Source organism: Gouania willdenowi, chromosome 4, assembly GCF_900634775.1.
Source record: "Gouania willdenowi chromosome 4, fGouWil2.1, whole genome shotgun sequence".
NCBI lineage: Eukaryota > Metazoa > Chordata > Actinopteri > Blenniiformes > Gobiesocidae > Gouania > Gouania willdenowi.
Window position 1 is genome coordinate 37,277,700 of NC_041047.1, and position 17,461 is coordinate 37,295,160.

General features: G+C 39.0%; 1 protein-coding gene across 1 annotated transcript in view; it reads left to right on the top strand.

Annotated features, from left to right (window-relative positions):
- Nucleotides 1–16,715, top strand: part of LOC114462538 (tetratricopeptide repeat protein 39C-like) — a 29,101-nt gene extending 12,386 nt beyond the window's left edge. Inside the window, exons 6-14 of the mRNA XM_028445444.1 lie at nucleotides 968–1,136; nucleotides 6,981–7,074; nucleotides 7,162–7,269; nucleotides 9,711–9,820; nucleotides 9,907–10,030; nucleotides 11,597–11,694; nucleotides 11,789–11,893; nucleotides 14,881–14,919; nucleotides 15,011–16,715. Coding sequence (XP_028301245.1) covers nucleotides 968–1,136; nucleotides 6,981–7,074; nucleotides 7,162–7,269; nucleotides 9,711–9,820; nucleotides 9,907–10,030; nucleotides 11,597–11,694; nucleotides 11,789–11,893; nucleotides 14,881–14,919; nucleotides 15,011–15,100 — 937 coding nt within the window. The 3' untranslated portion in view covers nucleotides 15,101–16,715. The remainder of the gene's footprint in view (nucleotides 1–967; nucleotides 1,137–6,980; nucleotides 7,075–7,161; nucleotides 7,270–9,710; nucleotides 9,821–9,906; nucleotides 10,031–11,596; nucleotides 11,695–11,788; nucleotides 11,894–14,880; nucleotides 14,920–15,010) is intronic.
- The last annotated feature ends 746 nt before the right edge of the window (nucleotides 16,716–17,461 follow it).

Sequence of the window (17,461 nt, forward strand, 5' to 3'; positions counted from 1 at the left end):
ACAAAACAAAATAACAACAAATTAAAAAAGAAAAAATACACAAAGTACAAGAAAAATACACAAAATGTACTCCAAAAAAACACTATAAACATACAGAAAAATATACAAAACAACCATAAAATGCACAAAAACAACTCATAAAACACAAAATGACAACATAAATTTACTCCAAACACACACAAAATAAAAGAGAAAAAAAAATACACAAAATTTACTTGAAAAACACACATACAAAGAGACAGAGAAATATACAAAACAAAACAAAATGACTCCAAAAATGCACTGAGATGAGAGAAAAATTAAAAAACACAAAACAACAACACAAGAGCACAAAAATGACTAAAAATACAATATCACAACAAAAACACACAAAATGAGAGAATAATATACGTAATAACAAGAAAAAATCCATTAAAATCATTCCAAAAACACAATATCACAACAAAAATACACAAATAGACATAAACAGAAAACAAAAAATACACACAAACGTACAAAATGAGAGAAAAAAACAAAAAACTGCAAAAACAAAAGAAAAGACTCCAAACACACAAACTCTTTGTTCCTTCCTGTGTTAATGCCCTGATTGGTCAATATTCTAATGTTGGTATGAATGTGGAAAATGTGACCCACAGATCAGATATAATCACATTTTTGTGGCGCTAAATGTGATGAAAGCTATTATATTATTATACCCAAAATATGATTAAAAAAAAGAAGCAGAACACTACTGAATGAAAATAAGGAACTTTATTAGTAACACTGTCAACATAAGGACTGTAATCACATTGATAAATAAGAAAAGGCAAACATTAACTGATTTCAAGGAATAATCAGCCTCCTGAATAATGAAAAACAAAAACCCACAGATGAGTTTAAAAACACAGGAAATGAGCCTTTCTTTACAATGTTAAACATGCTTAGAGCTGCCTTGTTGATCTGATTATTCCCGTGTTGTGTTGCTCAGGTTGGCCCTCCTGTGGTACCACACAGTTGTGCTGCCTTTCTTTGCCCTGGAGGGTTCAGACACTGATGCAGGACTGATGGAGGCTAAAACCATTCTACAAAGAAAGTCTGTGGTTTATCCAAACTCGTCTCTCTTCATGTTCTTCAAAGGACGAGTTCAGAGGCTCGAGGTAATGCTCGCTGATCCTCCACTGTTTTTACACCTAAAATCTTTTAAATGTACTTATTAGCAGATCTATGTCTAACAAAACACATTATTATGAACAATATTCATTTCATTTCCTTTTTGAAATGGGTCCACTTTACAGTTTTAGAGCCTCCATCATGAAATCATGTGATTGATGATGTCACACGGCCCCACTGCCTGTAATTATTTTATTGTTTCCTACTTTAACTTGTGCTATTCATAAAAACACCATGTGATATTTGCTCGCTATAAGCACCACATGTGGTCTTTGCTGAGCTTTAGGACTGATCTACTCACTCTGAGGAGGAACAGATGAGGACCGTGAAACAGCCATAAAAAATAAATAATGAAAAAGAACGGCACACAACTGTCACTCAGTTCTCATGTTAATAAAATAGATTCAGTTCATTTTTTAACATCACATCAATAACAGCCTTTGGATCAAATCTGACACTTTAAACGTTTAACAATACAGAACAAAAAGGAATTATAAAAGTGTGTTATATAGTTATATATTATACACTTTTTTATAATAATAATAATAACAATATATTTATATAAGTAGAATATAAAATTATATCATATGTATGGAACAAAACAATATTTAACAGAATAAAGTTCTCTTGTAGTTCTAATTATATTTAAAGTTTTTTAAACTTACTTTTATCCATCCCACGACATGCATCAAGTCTGCAAAAATATGAAAGATGATAAAATTATTATAGTTGTTTTTTTTTGTTTGATTTGTATTCAAGACACTTTGATAAAAATTACTGCATATTGTTAATTGCACTTTTTTTTTAAAACTAAATTTGAAAAATAGATTTTATTGTTGTTCATTTGATTCCAATGAAAAACACTTAGAACAATGACTGTAGAGTGTTAATTTCACTTTTTATTAGAAAGAAGAAATATGAAAGATCATAAAAACCTTTTTCTTTGTGTTTATTTGATTCCTATTCAAGACACTGTGATAAGAATCTCTGTATATTGTTAATATATGCTGCAAAGTTTCATTTTTTAATATTTTCAGTTGGTGGTGTCATGCCTTGGGATAATTTTTCAATGAAAAGATATCCATGTAATCCTCTTTTGTTTACCACAAGAAGATTAAAAAGCACTTGTGACCCTAAAAAAATTGGTGACCGCAGGGGGGACAGTTCCAAGCAGAGAAGAAGAGCTCTCTTAAGGCACCTTTACTCTCCCTTAAACAGTGCGCTGACACGCTCTGGTGGGTGAAGATAGCAACGGACTGTTGAAGACACAAACCCTGACAATCCTTCAACAGTCCTTGATTTACAATGTGATGTTTACAGGCAGTGGGGCCGTGTGACATCATCAATCACTTGGTCTCAAGATGGAGGAACACAGGCTCTAAAACTGTGAAGTAGTCCCATGCGTGTCCAAAAGTCCAAAAAGCCCAGTTACGCACTGTGGGTGGAGCAGCCCTGAAATGTGGGCGTTCCCATTCAAATCTGGCTTTATGCGCATTCTGCGGTGTGCGTAAGTCCTTTTCCTCTTACGCACTTCTAACCCTGGAATATGTGCAGCGCCCCCATAAGGTGAAACATTATATTGCACTACAAATATGGATTTACTGTAGTTACATTTGAAGCCACACAGACTTGTGCGTCGCGCAGCAGCAGCTGTGATCACTCAGCTGCTGCTGTGATTAATTAAAACTCTGACAGACGCAGACTTCTGTCCACGTTGGTCACAGTGATTCAACTATTTTCATATTATGTCCAACGTAAAGTCACAATTTGATCCACTACAGAGTGAAACATGCTGTCATATGCAGATGAGGATGGAACACAAACTCTTCCCACACATATTTTAATGAGGCTCAGGTCACTTTAAACTATTTATATTTAAAACTGTGTATCATAGAAGCCAATAGTTCTGTTTCACTGCAAACTCTGCGGATAGGTTATTTCCTCATATCTCCAGCATCAAACTCAGTCACACTTTACAGCGATGATGATGATGATGATGATGATCAAGGAGAGAGATTTTAACTGTGACTCAGTCACACTGCAATAATCTGATCAATGATCTGATCATATCAACCTGTTACATTGTTTATCAATGAAGGCATTTCACATTAAAAGGGCGCTTAATAATTCTCACGGATTTCAATGACATTTACAAGCGTTGGGAAAACTCCATGTTCCAGGATTTGTAGACGGCCCAAAAAAGACATCACTGCCTCCTTTCCTTCGGCCCTCCTCCATTGACAGAATTCTGGCCTCCTTACTTGCGGTGGGCGTGTTAGTAGCCTAGACGGGAGGATATGAGCAGAAGAGAAGTGTGTAACTGCAGATGCGCAAAAAAGCGCATAAGTCCAGATGGGAGAATAGACCCCTTAGTGAATATGGTGCATAATAATGTGTTTTGCGTAGGCATAGATATACTTATACACGTGTCAAACTCAAGGCCCGGTGGCCAAAACCATCCCTTTAGAGCAGGTACCCTATGGATATCCAATGGCACTACAGGGGGTACTTTTGAGAAAGGGAGAGAGAGAGAGAGAGAGAGAGAGGAAAAATAACAAATTACAGCATTAAAAATATGGGCTTTTTTTAAATTATTTTTAGTTAAAAATGATAATCCTACTAAATATTACTAGCAAATCACAAAACTTCAATAAAATATACAAAATGACACCAAAAACACACGCACTAAGAGAGAAAAATATTACGTACTATTACCAACAACACACAAAGACACACTAAAACCAGCATCGACCTAGTAGCTCATTACAATCGCACTCACATTCAGCCTTAATGCTCTTGCACCAGTTAAAACTGCAACAGTCACATTCTCCTGCTCTGCTCCCTGGTTTACCTCTGAACTGCACAAACTTAAAAAAGAACTCAGACAACTGGAACACCTACAGAAGAAAACTGGACTCACCGTACACCTACAAGCCTACAAGGATCACAGCCATCATTACAGAACAGCGCTCACATCAGCCCGCACAGCTTTTTATTCTGGTATCAGTCACTCTAGATCCTCCAATCCCCAGACTCTGTTTGCCACAGTCAATAAACTACTCAAACCCATTGACAATATCACTCAGTCATTCATCATTCAACATGAACTCTCAGTGACAATCTCTCCCAGTACAGACCCTCAACCCGACTCATCCCTTCCATCTCACACCACTCTCCCCTCCCCATCAGTCATTACAGATTCTGATCTCACCAACCATTTCAACAAAATCCACCTCACAACCTGCCCACTGGCCTCCATTCCATCTGCACTGGTCAAGCTCTGCCTCCCCTGCCTCAGTCCACTCATCATGGACCTCATCATCTCCTCTCTCACCTCTGGAACAGTTCCCTCCTCCTTCAAAGTCACATCACACCAATACCAAAAAAACCTGGCCTGGATCCTGACAACCCCAACAACTTTTGCCCCATCTCTAATCTTCCTTTCCTGTCGAAAACCTTGGAACACTCGGTCACCTCTCAACCAAAACATCACCTCCTCTCCAATCAGCTCTATGAAACCTTTCAGTCTGGATTCTGCACTCATGATTCCACCGAAACCGCACTACTCAAAGAAACAAACGATCTCCTGCTCGCCTCTGACTCTGGTTCTCTCTCCATCCTCCTCCTATATGACCTCTCTGCCACCTTTGACACCATCGACCACTCCATCCTTCTCCAACACCTACAGCATCTTGACATCTCTGGCTCAGCTCTCTCCTGGTTGACCTCCTACCTCACCAATTGATCCCAATTCATATCCATCAACAACTGCACGCCTGTCAACCATGGAGTTCCTCAAGGCTCGGTGCTTGGTCCAATTCTGTTTCTTCTGTACATGCTTCCCCTTGGACTCATCATTCATAATCACAAACTACAATTCCACAGTTATGCAGATGACACATAACTCTACCTCAGCACCAGATCCATCACTCCTACCACAGTATCCACCATCACAAACTGCTCCTCTGCAATAAAATCCTGGATGAACGCCAACGTCCTTAAACTCAACTACAAAAAAATCGGAAATCATTGTCATTGGTCCCAAATCCCTCCTCCCCTCCTCTCAGGATTTCACTCTCTCTGTCGATGGCCATACAGTTACCACCTCTCCCCTGATCCGAAATCTTGGTTTCATTTTTGACCCCACATTCACATTTAAGCCCCACATCCATCAGATCACCAAATCCACCTTTTTCCTCCTCCGTAACATTGCTCCCCTCCGCCCTACCCTTTCCACGTCTGCTGCTGAAACGCTCATGCATGCATTTATCACATCAAGACGACTCCTGTATGGTCTACCTTCCTCTGATTTACAAAAACTGCAATATGTTCAAAATTCTCCCGCCCGCTTCCTCACCTACACCCGCGCCAGAGACCACATCACCCCCATCCTCCAACAGCTTCACTGGCTAACCATACACCAGCGCATCCATTACAAAGTTCTGCTCATCACCTACAAAGCCCTCAATAACCTGGCCCCTCCGTACCTCACAGACCTTCTACAGTGCCACCAGCCCCCCCGTCGCCTCCGCTCTGTCAACTTAAACCTTCTCAAACCATCACCAAATCAAAGCACCGAACACTGGGGTACCGAGCCTTCACCATTGCTGCCCTGACCCTCTGGAACTCACTCCACATCCACATTAGAAACTCGGACTCACTGACCACCTACAAAAAACTGCTCAAAACTCACCTATTTCAGCTTGCATGCAACCTACAATAGCACTCCCATTGTTTGATTGTTTTAATTTGTAAAGTGTTTTTCAGTTCCTTGAAAAGAGCTATGAATTATTATTATTATTATTATTATTATTATTCAAATGAGCAAAAAATACACAATCATGACAAACTACAACAAAAATAACAGAGAAACATACAAAACAACATAAGAAACAACCAAACACACACACAGAGACTAATTCCAATAATACCAACAACACACAAACATGACAACAAAAACACACAAAATAAGAGAAAAATATACTGAATGATAAAAAGAACAGACAACAACAAAATACACAAAGTGACACAAAAACATACAAAATTATGATAGAAATGATATTGATTATGAGGGAGATGACCGTAAATTATAAAAAACTATAGAAATAAATCTATTCGGGAGGCACTAAACACTGTTTTGTTCCACTTATTTACAAAATGAGATTCTTTAAAATGTGTGTTATCACTCATTTATTCCATCACAGAATTCTGAGCAAAACGTTGCAGTCGGACAAAGGGGGAACTTGATTTCATAAGTAAGAGAAAGAGGGTACTTGAGCCAAAAAAGTTTGAGAACCACTGCTTTAGAGCATCCAATACGACCCGCAGGAGAAAGTAAAAATCAATTATTGTGTAAATTACCAAATAATCCAGTTGTAGATGGACAAATTCAAGCAATTTAATGAAACTCCACTAATTTTTGGGGGGCCTGCATGTTTCCTTTGTTTATATCACATGAATGCAGTCATTTTTATTTGCAAACTGTGTAAAGAACTCTCAATTTTTCCACAAATCTTGCAATTGCTCACAAATGATGGCACAAAATTCCTCTAAATTACACAATTTGTAAGAAAATCAAGAATTTTTGAAGTGAATTGAACTGATTGAAAACTAGGTCACAATTATGTTAAAATGGTTTTTTTTCCCAATCTATAATCTGCGGCCCACTTGAGATTAAACTGGTCCGTATTTGGCCACTGAACTAAAATGAGTTTGACACCCCTGCTCTAATAAGTACATTTTAAAGATTTTAGGCCATACTTGTAAAAAAATTGTAGCATCCCTTCATCAAATGCACACACACATGTTGAGGACGTCTCCTGTGTTTACAGTGTCACATCAACAGTGCTCTGGCCTGTTTCCATGACGCCCTGGAGTTGGCTTCAGACCAAAGAGAGATCCAGCACGTGTGTCTCTATGAGATCGGTGCGTACGTGCTTCCTCATCACATTAGTCAACACTTACTAATAACAATGGCAGCCAGTGATTAACATTACAGTGTGTTGGGCTCAGGTTGGTGCAGCATGATAGAGATGAACTTTGATGATGCGTACAGGGCCTTTGAGAGGCTGAAGGACGAGTCCCGATGGTCCCAGTGCTACTACGCCTACCTGACTGGAGGTGAGCTTATTAAAGTTCAATGTGTGCTTCTCTTTAAACACACCACAGATGACACCCACAAGGTAGTTATTACCTCGTCTTAGAAGCTTAATGTTAGCTGACTAATTATAAGAGAAAATAAATAATAATTATTAATTATGCATCAAGTAATATTACATTAATATTGATTCTATCAGAGATGGGTCACATTTTCTACATTCATGTCAGCATTTAGAACTAGAAAAGCACTCGGACAGCGCAGACTTCCGCCAAGCAGCCCAACCTCGGCTAACACGCTCCAGTCGCGGTAACATAGTAAAGTCAGGATTACGATGACTACCTGTCAACACTGAGCTGTGTTACCATGACTAATCACCTGTTTCTTGTCCCATTTATCAATTTTTCTGAAAATTTCATCCAAATTCATTCATAACTTTGAAGGTTATCTTGCTAACAGACAGATTGACCCCCCCCCTTGTAACCGTAACCTCAACCAATACACAAGCAGAGACGCACACAGCCGCTCCCACACACCTCTTCACCGATGCCTGCCTGGCGAGTTCTCTGCCAGCGGCGGAGATCGAGCACGCGGTCATGGAAGGTGTACGAGCTGCACTTCAATGTACTCCCCCAACACCACAGTGCAACACAGTTATTAAAATGTATTTTAATGCTGTATTTTGTCAATGTTTGTTAATTTGGTAAACTAATGGCTTAATCCAACGATGCGACATGCTGAGATCTCCTGGTGTTCATGTGGTTACGGTAGCTGAATAGATAAGGAAGTGGTTTAGGGATCGAACCCACCATGGACCAGCTTTCTAATTTCGTGTTTCTGGGGATGTCTAGAAAGTTGTAAAAATGTTCATTCTGCACCCACCAGAGACGTCATCTCAACTTCAGGCCATCACGTCATTTCAACGTTGGTCTGCTCAGCAGACGTATTCTCGACATCCCAAAAAAGTAGAAAGGAGGCCCCGATCCCTAAACCTTTCAAGCGCACCTCTTTATCTTCCTGACCCATGTAACTACCGTAAAATTACCAAATTAACAAACACTGGCAAACTACAGCATTAAAATACATTTTAATAACTGTGTTGCACTGTTGTGTTGGGAGTATACTGTGAAGTGCAGCTCGTAAACCTGCCATGACCGTGCGCTCCATCTCCGCCACCGGGAGAGAACCAACCATACATATCACCCAGGCAGGCATCGGTGAAGAGGTGGGTGGGAGAAGCTGTGTGTGTCTCTGCTTGTGTATTGGTTGAGGTTGCATGGGGCGGGGTCATTTTGCATATGTGCAAAACATTTAGGTTCAACATTTAGATTTAACATTTAGATTTAGATTTAACATTTAGATATAAGATTAAGCATTTAGATAATGATATATAACATTTAGATTTAAACATTTAGATTTAACATAATATTTACTTTTAGATTTAATATTTAGATTTAGATTTAACATTTAGATATAAGATTTAGCATTTAGATATGATATTTAACATTTAGATTAAATATTTAGACTTAGATTTAACATTTAGATAACATAACATTTAGATTTAAAATTTAGATAAAATATTTAGATATAGATTTAACATTTAGATTTAAATATTTAGATTTAATGCTTTTTTACCTCTATATATGTGGTTAAATGTTGTGTTAAATGTAGGAAAATGTGCTAAATATGAGAAAAGTGAGATAAATAATGAAAATGTGTTAGCTTAGCTACAACTTTTAAACTAATTTTTTTACACTTGGCACCCCATAGTTTGTGTACTTTGTTGTCGTTTAGTGTTTTTGGAATCATTCTGAGTGTTTTGGCTGTTTTCGTGCATGTTGAGTCATTTTGTGTATTTTCAAACATTCATATATTGTTTGTAAATGAACGATAGAAATTTGAAGTAAATGCTTGGAAAAGAGGAGATTTAGCCCTTGGTATAGGTTTGTGCTTATTCTGTGTGTTTTATTAGTTCTTTTGTGCATTTTTGGATTAATTTCATGTATTTTTCTGTTCTTTATGTGTATCTTTGTCATGATTTTGTGCATTTTTTCCCCTTGGTATATTTTCTGTCATTTATGTGTTTTTGTCATTCTGTGTATTTTTTGTATGCTATTGTTTTATGTGTTATGAGTGTTATTCTTTGGTGTATTTTTTGAGTAATTTCTGTGCCTTTGTGTATTTTTTGTCATTTTTGTTGTCATTTTGTGTATTTGTTTTCTCATTGTGTTTATTTTTGTTATTTTATGTGTTCTTGTTATTCTTTTGTACAGGCTTATTGTATTGTAATTTTCTGTCTTTTTCAAGTCATTTTATAGATTTTTATTGTCATTTTGTGTATCATGTGGGCCCCCTGGTTTATACAATTTTGTGTAGAACATTACTTTGGGCTTTTACTGCCTGAAATATCTGTGTATTATTTTAAATGGTTGTGTGGACGCTGAATAAAAATCCATTGTTTTAGTTTGTCAGGGGGCCTCAGGAGACCTCAACGGAGCCATGGGAGCTTTCAAGGACGTGCAGAAGCTTTTTAAAAGAAAAAACAACCAGATTGAGCAGTTTGCTGTCAAAAGGGTGAGTGCAGCATGTTAGTTTTTTATTCAAACATCCCTTTAAGGCTGTGATAGGAATGTCTTTTTATTTTTAATTACTATTTACAGGCAGACAGACTGAGAAAGATGTCACCTACAAGAGAGCTCTGCATTCTGGGTGTAATCGAAGTGCTTTATCTGTGGAAAGCACTTCAGAACTGCTCTTCATCCAAACTGCAAATAATGAATCAGGGTGAATGAAGGATTCTTAAAGGATCATCCACCGTTTTTACAAGTTTGACCTAAAACCTTTGAAATGTACTAGAAGTTCTATGTCTAACAAAACACATTGTAGTGCACCATATTAATTTAATCGTCTTTTAAAATGGGAAATCTTGAAATCACGTGATTGATGATGTCACACAGCCCCACTGCCTGTAAACATCCCATTGTTTTCTATTGGAGTGACCCGAAAAAAATCTGTGATAGCAGGGGGCGACAGTTCCAACTCTGCCGTTCGGTAGTAGACAACGAAGCAGAGAAGAAGAGCTCTTCTAAGGGACCTTTAGTCTCCCTTAAACAGTGCTTGGCTGACGCTCTAGTGGCTGAAGTTAGCGAGTAAATCACAAACCCTTTGGGTGGGAGTCCTGTTTTTGTCCTCTTTCTGTAAAAAAAAAAAAGTGGGCTACATTGGCATCTTTAACTTTTCCTAATATTTAGACTTTAGATTCCCAAAGTGAGGTACGGGTACCCCCAGGGGTACACAAATTGTCATATGGGGCATGTGAATAAAAACAGCAGCAGTCAGGAGCCTCTATGCATTGCCACAAATGACACATTGGCCTCTGTTAGACTGCCCTCTAGTGGTGAAAGAGAAACAATCTGATTAAAAAGCTCATATGGTGAGAGCTGCATTGTTTTATGTTTTCCAAATGTGACTTTGATGCTCTTTTGCCAGCACGTACTTGTGTGAAAGTGGAGTTTCAGCTTTGACAAACATAAAAACAAAATACAGAACACAATTTCAGACTCAAATTCATCCAAACATTACAGAGTTCTGTTCGTTCTCTCAACCTCAGGCTTCTCATTGAAGTTGTAGTGAGTTGTATTTCATAGTTTCAAGGTAATGAATGTTGTATTACTGATGTGTTCAATAACATACATTTGGTAGATTTATTCTACCAAAACAAAAGAGTTTATCACTGAAAATGCCAGAAGGTTAATTAATTAAATCAAGTGATAATTCTGAATAAGATGTTTTGATTATTATTCTTTTATTTATATATGTTGTTCTTCAACAGAATAAGTAAAATTCAGAGACAAATTTCAGTGTAGGGCTACATTGTATTATGTTTTTTTAAGTGTGCAGGAGTAGGGGGTACATGGCTTTAGGTTAACTGTCTTGGGGGTATGGGACTGTGGAAAGTTTGGGAAGCACTGATTTAGAGCAACCAAAAGTTGTAGTTTTGACTGAAAAAGCTACTAAATGATGTTTAAATGAATATATCTGAATATTTCACTCCAATAGAAAACAATGGGATGTTTACAGGCAGTGGGGCCGTGTGACATCATCAATCACGTGATTTCAAGGTGGCGGAACACAGGCTCTAAAACTAAAGTAGTCCCATTTTTAAAAGGTAATTAAATGAATATGGTGCATAATAATGTGTTTTGTTAGACATAGATCTACTAATAAATATATTTAGAATATTTGAGGCCACATTTATAAAAACAGTGGAGGATCCTTTTAAGAGCAAAAGCATTTTCACTGAGATGTGATTCCTCAGCTTTCTGATGGTTTCCTGTTGTCTTTCCTTAGTGTTACAGAGGTTAGATGAGACTTCCTGCAGAGGCTTAAAACATCTGCTTCTCGGTGCCATTCATAAATGCCATGGAAACGTGAGAGATGCAGTTCAGGTACGTATCTATCTCCACATTGAACTTCTGAACATCTCCATAGTGAATCTACTGGTGCTAATGTTGCTCATCCAGATGTTTGGTTTGTGTCCAGTCGTTTCAGATGGCTGTGGGAGACGAGTACGGACGACAGATCAACTCATACGTTCAGCCGTATGCTGTCTATGAGCTGGGGTGTATACTGCTAGCCAAACCAGAGGTGTGTGTGCGTGTCATTTTTTGTAGTGGTTGGAAAATAATAAAATTCTCAGGCTCTAAGTCAGATATAGGCAACTGGCGGACAGGGGGCCACATGCGGCCCTGGGTCTAATTGTGTGGCCCCAAAACCAAATTTTAATTAAGTTGGAAATCATGTGAACAACAAAATACAAAAAAATCTAGAAAATAAGAACAGAAAAATATAGCAAAAACACACAATGACAATCACATTTTTGTGGCCCCTGCTGTGATAGAAGTTGCACATCTCTACTCCAAGTATAGCTACATTAATGAACTGGTCACGTGCAGGTGTAGACCCAAATGCAGGGACGGAGGTGGAGCTCAAGTGCAATAAACCAATATTTATTGTTTTCTTAGGCATGGTCAGGCAAGCAGAGATTCGGCACATAGGTGGTCGTTCCAGGGGGGCAGAGGTATCCAAAAACACAATAGGCAAAAACAAAGAACACTGAGCGAGGGTAAACAAGACGAATGTCAAAAACAGAGTTCTGGTGGAACTCCCATGAAGCGGCGCAGGCGCGGCCGTGAAGCAGGAATCTGGTGGCCTCCCATGAGGCGGCGCAGACCAAGAGGGCCAGACAAAGGGGACTCCTCAGGTGCGAGGAGCTGGCACTGGCGATGATGTTGGCAGCCTGGTGCAGAGAGCCGGCACTGGAACCTAGCCCGACAGCTAGGGGATGCTAGACCGACAGCTAGGGGACTCAGGGACGCGAGCCCAACAGCTAGGGAACTCTGACTGGGAACTGGGGCCTCATTTATAAAGGTGTGCCTAGGTAAGCACACTTCAGCTGGCGTACGCTAAAAACCAGGACGTGCGTACAAAATCCTTTTTTAACGATTTATAAACGAGGGCGTACGTACGTCCCACGCCTGTTTTCGTTTATAAATCACTATCAATTCGAAGGTTGGCGCACGTGAAGAAACACCTTGCTCCACCCATTTGGTGCCCATAAAAGGTCAGGTAAACGCCCTAAATTAATATTCACTAATACGAATGGTGGACCGAAGAGGAAAACGAGCAAACAAACTTCACTCAATGTGAGGTGGAGGTATTAATTCTTGAGGTGTAAACACGCAGAGGAGCATAATGTGGTGACACAGTGAACATTACAAATGATAGAAAGGCAGATCGCGTTGCCTCATCAGACTGTGGCAGGTGAAAAATAAACGATCACACATAAAAGCGGAGGACGACATGTGGATCACTCTCCATAGGAAGAACATCTGTTCAACAGGTGGAGGAAAGGGGCGGAGCTCAGCCTCACAAAAAGCTGCAGGATTAGTGGGGATCCCCTCTGTGTAACGGCAGTGGGGACACACAGATTCACTATATATATGCGCCAAAAACATGGGATTAAACTCCGCAGCAGCTTGTCTTCCTCCACCGCAGCACCTCGTCCTCACGGGGGTCCCGTCTATAGGTCTTGCTGGTTTCTGTAGATCCTCCCCTCCAGAGTCTCGCGTGCACCTCATCCTCCAGCACTGCCAAATAAGCCACTGTGCATCTTTACGCATTAGTGTGTTCCTTTTATAACAGCTACATGTGTTGCAGCCAATTGATTGGCAGTTTTGCACAATGATCATGTGATTTTGATCACAATTATTATTAATATAAAACTGTATTTGTAGGCGCCCACACGTCACTCCCTGCAGGCATTTTGTCCTCCTCTGTTTTTGCAAATGCATCCTTCAAATAATATGTGTTGTGAAATGTTCAATGTGTTCGATTATTTCACACAAATTCCATAAATTTCACAGAGCTGTCATTAATTTGATCCTTCTCCTGTTGGCGTCAGAGTTTCCCGTTTCTCTTGATTTTGTGCGTACAGCAGGATCAGAGGTGCACACATTATCTCGGCTTTCTTTTGTACGTACGCAGCATTTATAAATGAGGCCGCTGGACTGTAACTGAGGACTGGATACTGGACTCCAACTGAGTGTTGTGTGCTGTGGAGGGAATTAGCTTTTGATGGTGCGTGGATTCTGGTGATGAGGTTGTCTCCAGAGGTGGAGTACAGGGAGAACCTAGCAACCTCCTGATCTGCTTCTTTGCGTTCTTCAATGTCTCTGCCATGACGGGGACTTTCTCCAGAACGGGCCGGAGACGAATGGTCACACAAACTCCCATCAGAGTGTACACTCTCTCCTGGGGATAGATGGTCTTCTTCAGTCTGGAGAGCAGGGGTTCCAGCTTGGCAAGAAGCTCCTCCAACTCGCTGTAAAATGAAAAATCCTGCATCGAGGGTCCTGCTGGGTTTGCTGGTGGCTGGGACAGTCTGTCACGTGCAGATGTAGGAGTAGACAGAGGCCGAGCTCAGGTGCAATAAACCAATATTTATTGTTTTCTTAGGCATGGTCAGGCAAGCAGGGATTCAGCACACAGGTGGTCAGTCCAGGAAGGCAGAAGTAATCAATAAACACAAAAGGCAAAACTAAGAACACAGAGCGAGCGTAAAGAAGAAGAATGTCAAAAAGCAAAAACACTTATTGTAGATCCAGGAATTACTGGCATGAAACTGAGCACAGGCCATAAGTGATAACATAGTATATCCCAGCACTGAACTGAGGCAAAGCCTCCCCTTTATATACAGAGCAGTTAGTTTCATCAGCAGCAGCTGGTGCTCAGCAGGAGAAGAGCTGCTGGGAGGGAGGCCAACAAAATAAAACTCGATCCTGACAGAACTCTGTTCATGTGAAGCATTTGATTGTTGTCTGGTTATTTCATTTTTTGTAGTTTCACAAGGTGTGTTGATCATTTTAAAACAAAAAATAATCATTTACTCAGTAACGGTTGGGTGTAGAAATGTAATAAATGACTTTTAAAACTTAATTAAGTACAAGTAAAATTACTGACTCATAACAGTACAAGTAGTACCCATAAAAGCAACTCAATTACAGTAATGTGAGTACTTGTAATCAGTTACTTCACCTGTGCTTAGTAACTGTTTTTTATGTTACAAACTATAGACTGTGGGGAAAGGAAGATCATTTTTACTTCAAGCAAAGGTGAGTTGATCAAATGTCATATTTTCCTACTATTATAAATGACCTGGGGGATGATGGTGACATTTTAATGAACTGTTTGAACTGTTTTAAGGAGGATTTCACAGGCTACGACTTTGAGAACAGGCTCCACGTTCGCATCCACTCCGCCCTGGCTTCTTTGAAGGAAGTAGTGCCTCAGTGACTCCAGGGGAACCACCAGGTGCAGCAGCGTGGCCCAAGCTTTGCACAAAGTCTGAAGCCTTTCACAGTAAATGTGTGACGGATCAGATGCGAAGCATATTGTGTTTGTCACTTTTCTCTGGAAGACTGAAAGTTGAAGTGCCATCTATGTGCATTTTGTAGAGCGGGAAACGTGGGAACGTGTCATTCCTGCTGGAGCTAAGCTCACTGGTCCAGTTAGGGCGACTAGAATGAGAAAATTCAAATGAAATCCCCACGTATTGGTATTAGCCCGGCAGGTTTGTCAAAAAGATGTTCACTTCTGGAAGATAACGTGAAAACGTGTACAGGGGGTTTTTGAGTATGCTGAATCATTTTTTAATGGGATCCACACTGGCAAACCAATAGTTCCCACATTAAAAATCAAGGAATCCAAGATTAAATAAATCTACATCAAATGTTTGAGTTTAATCATTGTACATGTTGGCAAGTGTTGCAAAATAAACATATCATCAGATTAATGCTTATGCATACACAATGGATATAATCTTCCTGAGAAATAAATGAAATAGATATAATAATTCATTTTTTGATGGGGATTTAAATTAAATTGTTCATCCTTTAAAAGGCTTCTTTTTCATACAGTTGTGGCAGCAAATCACAATTTCACCCTTTCCATGTGTAAAGTGTTGCGGTGGCCGTCCTATGTATTGCTCTGGTTGCAATTTACAGTATTTTTAGCTAGTTCATGACAATCATTGTCCCCAAAAACCTACATTTTGCCACAAAGATCATGTTTCTACATCTAACAGAACAGAAGTTACGGTGAGATTGAAACTGGCAATACAGATGGTGGCCATCTTGGATCTTGCTCTGAGGAAAAACTACAGTGTTTTAAGATATATTATTGAATTCCTTGACCCTGAAAACCTATAAATCACCATTGAGATCATGTTTCTATGTCAAACAGAACCAAAGTTATGACAAAATATCCAAATTGGCAACAGATAGTGGCCATCTTGGATTCCTTGATATTGAGTGGGAACATTGGTTTTCCAGTGTGGATCCCATTAAAAATGGATTTAGCATACGCAGAAAAACCCATGTACAAATGTTCATGTACATATCTGCCGGGCTATATGTTTTTAGCTTGCAAACTACTCAAAATTCATATTACAGGTGGTTAGTCTGACTGCTAACCATTAGCTTTGACCTGCTAATGCTGAAATCACTATAGAAGTGAAGCACCAAAAAGAAATAGCAGTGATAAAGTCAATGTTACCCCCAAAATGTAATCGACTGAACATTTGTTATTGATTATCTTTCGGCCATTGTTTTCGCTTGCTGTTAGCGTCAAGCAGGAAACGTGGCGAGCTAGCACTTAAACCTTTTCTCACTTGTTGGAAAAAACACTAATAATAGAAGATGTCACTAAATAAATTAAATATTTCATATGTTTAAATGTACTTTTCTTTTGCAATTTTTATCAGTCAAACTAGTCCAACACAAGTGGGACTTCTTTTTTTTTTTTTCCATTTTTGTGTTTTCTAACAAACTTAAGTTATTCTTTTTAAAAACATTAAAACTTTCCTTCACCTTCACTCTCTAAGGCAGTGGTTCTCAACCTTTTCAGTCCACGACCCACAAAATAAAGGTTCCAGAGAGCGGGGACCCGCACTGTAGCTGAAGGTGGTTGAACACAGACATGAACATTGAAGAACAGTCATGTGGAGACAGGACCATCTATAAGGGGGAATAAAGGGGAGAGATTTTTGGGGTCCATCCATAAAGTCAGTAAAATGATGGTCCATTGTTCTATGAATCTGTGATAACCACATTTATTTATTCATCTGAATAATATCCACTGTTATCCAGGAACGTTTATTATTATTATTATAGTCATCTTAAATCATTGTTTTAAGCAGAAATAAAACATGTTAAGTGACCAAAAATGGTGGAAAAGGTGGTAAATTTTGAATTTTAAAAACCACAGAAATTGGTTAAAAGTTGCAAATTAGAGTGGGCAAAAACAAAAAAGGGTTCAAAGTGTCAATATTAGCTTAAAAGTGGCAGAAATTAGGGGGAGAGGGGGTTGGGGTCACGTAATTTAAAAAGTACGAACAATTAGACATGACAAATTGTGAATGTGGTTAAATTGACAAAAATAAGCATGAAATGTGGTGAAAAGAGGTTAAAAGTGACAATGATGTGTCAACATATGTGACATTAGGTGGAAAAGCAGTGGAAAGGGTTTATTAGTGCTGGAAATGTCTTGAAAGTGGAAATAATGCAGAAAAGGCATTGACATTTGATGGAGAAATGGGAGTAATGTAGTAAAAATGCATTAAAGAGCAAAAATATGGCAAGAAAAAGAGATGAAAAT